Below are 6,701 nucleotides of genomic sequence, written 5' to 3'. Positions count from 1 at the left end.
CATCTTACGGGAAACCATTTGATCTATTTTTCTTGCTTTCAACTTTCGTTGCTCGTCCACTGTCATTTGCCTCACATCTTCATATTTAATTTTATTACATTTTTCAATGTGACATTTCAAATGAGAAGTGCCATATTTTTTACTACCAATTATGTATTTTTGGTTGCAGCCATTACAACTTGTCATATCCTTTTCGTCATCACCAATCCCAATCCTAGTAAAATATTTCCAACAATCAGAAGTTGTTGACTAATCTTTTTTGTTATTTTGTTGAATATTCCCCTTATTATCTTCAACCTCATTATGAGAAATATCATCGTCTTTGTTATTGGCATCAACATTCGAAGTATCTTTAGTAATTGACTCATCCATAGTTACTAAATTACTAAATTCTAATACAGTAACACAATAACATGAATTCCTTCAGTTTAATGATGAAGAATAACACAGTTAGAACTGCAGATGTAGTTGAAGAAGGCGGAGAATAAATACTCACCTTAAACGAAGTGATGCTAGGCTGCACAACAATTGAACAAGATTGGCACCGACCTATTCATGTTTGGCATAGGAGGTTTACGCAAATAGGGGAGATGAGATAAGATGGCGCAATACATGAAGATTGTTAGCAAAACACACTCTTTATGTGAAAAAACTTATTCACCTCCTTGTATTTTCTTGTTGTTTTTTCGTGTCAACTAGACACTAATTTATAGGTCTTACATTTGGCTTTTCCACCAAGTCATAATATCTCCAAAATATAACCCAAATCATAACCTATTAAAGTCTTTGATATTTTCTCTCCTAAAACATCAAAATATTACTACTCATAAAATCTGTTAAATATTCCCTCATTTGAAGTTACCATATTACTACTAAAAAAACTACTAAATATTCCCATATTTATGTTTACCCATATTACCAATAAACTATATTACTACTAATAAAATATATTCTAAATATTTCCTCATTTAATTTTACCCTAAGAGAGATGAGCATAGAATTAGGGTTCCAAACAATGGAGGAATTATGGCATTCCAATTTTTTAAAAGAAGTGAAGGAAGTGTTGTCACGAGCAAGGGCGAGTTCCTCATTTAGGTTTTTTTTAATGATGTTGGGTTGTTAAGCTAGCGTACCAAGTTGGGCAAGGAAAAATTTCTTACATTTAGGTTTTCTTTTTAATGATGTCAGACTACGAGACTGGCCTATTGGGCTGGGGGATGGCGAGTTCTTTACATTTAGTTTTTTAAAGATTTTAGATTGTTAGGTTGGCCTACAAGATTACCAGACTGGACGGGATGGATTGTGCCGACCTGTCAAATTGAAAAGGTCATCCCAATTCATTTTTTTTTCGAATTACTAGACTGATCCATAGAACTCGGTCCTTTTTGTTACTCTACTTTCGAGGCTTCAACACAACACACCACATTCTAAAGAGTGAAAAAAAGAGAGGAAAAGAGACAAAGTTTAATTTCTTGTTTTTTGTTAATTATTTTGAAGTTAAATACTAATTTTGCAATAATGTTTTTTTTTTCAAAATTATGGGTTAAGTAGTGGAAAATCACCTATTAATAGTATGTTGACTAGTTATCTCTTCTATAGGTAATTGTTTTGTTTCTGGAAATAGAAATATAATTTTAATTATTATAATACATTTTTTTAACTTTAATATTTATAAATAATAACTACAATTTGTCTATGTACCCCTAAAATAATGAACCTAGACAAGTCTATTTCAATCTTTTTCATGCCCTCAGCTATCACCAAATATAAAAAAACATAAACTAAATAGTTTGGTCTCCTATTTATATTTAGTACATGTAGATAATGTTGAATATACAAATTGAAATAAAAGATTATATATATATATATATATATATATATATATATATATATATATATATATAAAAGATCTGAACGTAAACACTATATCTTAATAAAAATATACAATACAAAATTAGAGTGAATTAGTTATTAATTAAGCCATGAACCTATGAAAAATAACATTAATATATGAATATTCATAAGTCACTTCTATTAAAATTATCAATTTTATCAAAAAAAGATATACAATAAGCAGCATATTTCCAGAATATTAGTATTGAATTTGAAGTTAGTATATTGTATATCCATCTAGTAATTTCCTATGATAATATAATTTTGTATATATTGAATTAAGTATTAATGACTCTTCATTTCTTACACGATGTCATACATTTTTTTATGAAGTTTCATCACTTGACACTTTTGTTTATACAAGTTGTAGAACCTGAAATTACTTATTTATTGTTAGAAGTAATATTGTATACTTATAATTCTTGAAGCTAGGTCTATTCTATAAAAAAATAGTAGTGATAATACTTGTTGGATCTAATTTAATTAAAATAAAACACTCCTATAATTTCTTAAAAAGAGAATTTGACATACTTTACTTTGAGTTCATTATATATATATATATATATATATATATATATATATATATATATATATATATATATTACTTTTATTATTATTAGATCAAGTGATATACTAAAATTATATAGGATCATAACAATATTTGTATTGTGAATATTTGGCAGTTAATAATTGATACTTCTGGAGCAAGAATAGACTGTGGATATTTTAATATTATTTATAAATTAAATAGGTACGAGTCTTTTTTATTAAAAGAATTAAAATTAATTTATATTTTATTAGATTAAATTTAATTAAAATTAAATTTTAATTTATATTATATTTTGTATTTTGTTTTATAATTTTATTTTAAAAATTTATAAAATATATATTTTTAAATATTTATAAGTATTTACGAATATTTACATATTTTAATTACTTTAATGGTGTTAATTTATAATTCATAACATTATAACGTTCAATCTAAAAGTAACTCCAATTTCAAGTAACTAATCCAATTAATTAGATTTGATTTAATATTTTCTTTCCAAGTAATATTTTTTCTTGTTTGAATTTATTTTCTAAATCAAATACCTCTCTCAATTTACAAACTTCATCTTTCATCTGCAAAATCAAATGAAAAAATATTACCAACAATTCAAATAAAGTATGTTTCGTAAGTTAATTACTTTAATTAAAAATAGGGCATAAGAGAGAGAAGGAGCAAGATTGTGTCGGTCGAAGATTAGGTTTTCTCACCTAACATGGAAAAAAACAAATTTAAAAACTTAATTTGACTAATTTACATTATATGATATTATTAAATTAGTTTTTATTTGTTTTTATCTCCAAAGTTACTACTTTTTTATTTTATCATTTATCTCTAAAGTTACCACCTTTTATTTAATCATTCATCTCCATAACACCTATATAAGGAGTAGAAGAGGGCAACACTAGTTCGTGCGTTCCCTACTCACTTCAAAGAAGAACATGGCTGCGGAGAACAACAACAACGTCGTTCAGGTTTCAGAGTTACCCGTCAAGAGACCCAGAGAAGAAGAACAAGACGGCGGAGAGAATGGCGTTCCCGACACCCTTTCAACGCTCCCCAATCACTCTCAACACTCTGGTATCTCTGCGGTTATTCCTGGTTGGTTCTCTGAAATCAGCCCAATGTGGCCTGGTCAGTAAAAACCCTCACTTTTCCTTCCCCTCTCTCTCTCTCAACCTTCAATTTCAAGACTTTTCATCGACCCCCTCTTTAATTGCTTACTGGGTATGAAATAGTTGCTTTTGTTGAATCGTTGTTTCGATTGTTCCAAGAGGGTTGTCCTATAACGGACTATAGAGTGTTTTCGAATCTGTGTCCTCTAGTGTTTTTCTTTTTTCCGGGTTTGGTTTTATTGGGTAGGTTCTAGACTATGTTTTTGTTTTTCGGTTCTTTTGTTATGTCGCTAAATATTTTTTCTGATTTTATGAGGAGGGAGACTTTGTTTTTTAAATCAATGAGAAGTGCGCATATCTTGGTTAAAAGGATGCATATGATGTCATGTCCGTAACAGAAGCACATCTTCAAGTTGTTGTTGTTGATGTTGTTGTTGTTGTTGTTGTTGTTGTTATGATGAATGTTTGTGCTGCTGTTTTGTAATAACACACGTGAGATGGAATCTGATTTTAATTTGCAGGGGAGGCGCATTCTTTGAAGGTGGAAAAGGTTCTGTTTGAAGGGAAGTCTGACTATCAGAATGTCATGGTCTTCCAGGTGAATATGTACTTTCGGTTAAATTTGATAATTTTATTGTTTCTGCCCCCTTTTTGTGGTCTTTGTTTTATTTAATGATGCATTCTATGATCTTTTTTGCAGTCGTCCACATATGGCAAGGTTCTTGTTCTTGATGGTGTCATTCAGCTTACAGAGAGGGATGAGTGTGCCTACCAAGAGATGATAACACATCTTCCTCTTTGCTCTATTCCAAACCCCAAAAAGGTAATTTAGAGTATGACTGCTTTGATAATTTTGTTTAGTTTAACAAAATATTTTCAGGACAATTGTGAGGAAGTGTGTAGCTTTTAGTCATTGAATGTAAACGTTTAGACAGTGGGGAGGGCAGGGGTTTGTTAGAAGAATTTGTGAAAAACAAAATGTTCATATTGATTTGTTTACTCAGATTGTTGATGTGCCCATCATCATGCTGACTTAGGCTGCACTGCTGGTGTATATTTAGCATATCACTGTCTGCATTTATGTATTTGGTTGTTGAGTTTACATTTGATTAGAAATGTACAGAATGGTATGTGTTGATGAGAGTAGGAAGAATCATACTCGTGGAGTAAGGCATTTGAGATATTTCTTGAACCATAAGCTATGATCTTTTTTCTGGAATATAATGTTTGGATAACTTTCTGTGTAATGTATGTTTGAAATTAATTGTTCTTTTCCTTGCTTCTTTTTTTCTGCTAGATTTTGGTTATTGGTGGAGGAGATGGTGGAGTCCTGCGTGAAATAGCACGCTATTCCTCAGTAGAGAAGATAGACATTTGCGAAATAGACAAGATGGTTGTTGAGGTAAGTAATAGCCACAGAACTATTATTTCCAACCTCTAATCAAAGCAGAACATTTTTAGTAGCAGATAATCCTGCATATAATCTGCTTCTCTTGCTCTTTTCTAATTCTTGTAACTTGAGAGAGGGGTTTTCTGCTTAAGTATATTGGTTATTGTCATACTTTTCCCCTGATCTTCTTAAGCTAAATGTATAATAACCTCTATTAGCAATATGAGCTAAATATCACAATTGAAGTTGTTACACTTTGTAGGTCTCCAAACAATTTTTTCCAGATGTAGCTGTAGGTTTCGAGGATCCACGTGTGACACTTAATATTGGTGATGGTATGATTAGCTATTCTCCATAGTTTTTATGTTCCTGAACTACTTTACTGTTGAAGATAACTTTTCTTGAGATGGTTTGTCTCTATGATCTAGGAGTTGCATATTTGAAGGCTGTTGAAGAAGGAACTTATGATGCAGTTATAGTGGATTCATCCGACCCTATTGGTAGGGTATACTGTAATTTCTTTGAACATTCCTGGTCTTTTACAGTTAATGAATATGTTTCTAATTGAGATTATATTTAAAATGTTTAAGGTCCTGCTCAAGAACTGTTTGAAAAGCCGTTTTTCGCATCGGTTGCAAGGGCTCTTCGTCCAGGAGGAGTTGTGTGTACTCAAGCAGAAAGTATATGGCTTCATATGGATATCATTGAGGGCATTGTGGCCAATTGTCGTCAGATATTCAAAGGTTCTGTCAACTATGCATGGACCACTGTTCCTACATACCCGAGGTATGCATGCTGCTTCAAAATTTTGTTATCTATTTTCCCATTTGCTTGACACTCTTCAAAACAAACATACCCTTATAATTGTCCTTATTGATGTTGCTTTGATTTTTTTCCATTTCAGTGGGATGATTGGTTTTATGCTTTGTTCAACTGAGGGTCCTACTGTGGACTTCAAGAATCCAGTGTATTCTATAGATGAGGATGATAGTCAAACTAGACCATTGAAATTTTACAACTCTGAGGTTTGTGCTCCAACCCTTTCACTTCAACTACGAATTTATTTTTCTCATCTTCTTACTGAACTGTTATATTTTGTCTGCGTTTTTCACTTCAGCTTCATTCTGCGGCTTTCTGTTTGCCATCTTTTGCCAAGAGGGCTATTTGTTCTAAAACAAAGTGAGAACATTTTTCATGAGACTGAAGAAGCAAGTGTGGCTGCAGTGTTGCTTTTACTGGATTGGTCCATCTGTCAATGAACTGTGGAATAAGTTAAGAGCTTCAAGATGATGATGATGATGACATTTTGAAGAGCAACTTTTGTTTCATGAAATGACTTGGTAGATGACGGATTCAGTTCCTAGTAATTTACGTTGTTGACAGTTTAGAACTTCAGTTGAAGATTACTTTTTGTTTAATGCGTATGTTTTTATCCCTTTGAAGTTAGTACCTTTTAGTAGTTAGTATTTAGTTTGGTAACTACTCATGACAAATTTTGTTTTATACAATGAGAATTTATAATAAAAGTAGCTTTCAATATACATTTGATTATAATTATAGACATAATGAGACATGAGAATAGATCAATGATGATGAGTAAGTAAACAATCATTTTTGTCAAGTAATTCTTTGAATGATTCATTAAGTGTTATCATGGTAATTAGTCCTTTTTAAAGTAATAAAAAAAAGTAATAAACGTTTTAGATATTTCTTTTTCTTTTTATTTTTATATCTATTGGAGGAAATGAGAGTTTGA

General features: G+C 30.9%; 1 protein-coding gene across 1 annotated transcript; it reads left to right on the top strand.

Moving 5' to 3' along the window:
* Positions 1-3,338: 3,338 nt before the first annotated feature.
* Positions 3,339-6,486, top strand: LOC108335037 (spermidine synthase 1). Its single transcript, XM_017570955.2, has 9 exons — positions 3,339-3,574; positions 4,077-4,153; positions 4,256-4,378; positions 4,853-4,957; positions 5,208-5,280; positions 5,374-5,445; positions 5,536-5,731; positions 5,850-5,970; positions 6,063-6,486. Exons 1-9 carry the CDS (start codon positions 3,382-3,384, stop codon positions 6,126-6,128), a joined length of 1,026 nt encoding a protein of 341 aa, XP_017426444.1. The 5' UTR covers positions 3,339-3,381; the 3' UTR covers positions 6,129-6,486.
* The last annotated feature ends 215 nt before the right edge of the window (positions 6,487-6,701 follow it).

This window comes from Vigna angularis, chromosome 10 (genome assembly GCF_016808095.1).
Source record: "Vigna angularis cultivar LongXiaoDou No.4 chromosome 10, ASM1680809v1, whole genome shotgun sequence".
NCBI classification, from domain to species: Eukaryota; Viridiplantae; Streptophyta; class Magnoliopsida; order Fabales; family Fabaceae; genus Vigna; species Vigna angularis.
Note: the sequence above shows the minus strand (reverse complement) of the source record. Positions and strands in the feature narration are given on the sequence as shown.

Coding starts and splice junctions, on each gene's coding strand:
- LOC108335037 (XM_017570955.2), top strand. CDS start 3,382: ATGGCTGCGGAGAACAACAACAACGTCGTTCAGGTTTCAGAGTTACCC. Junction 4,958..5,207: donor TAGACAAGATGGTTGTTGAG/GTAAGTAATAGC, acceptor TACACTTTGTAG/GTCTCCAAACAATTTTTTCC. Junction 5,446..5,535: donor GGATTCATCCGACCCTATTG/GTAGGGTATACT, acceptor AAAATGTTTAAG/GTCCTGCTCAAGAACTGTTT.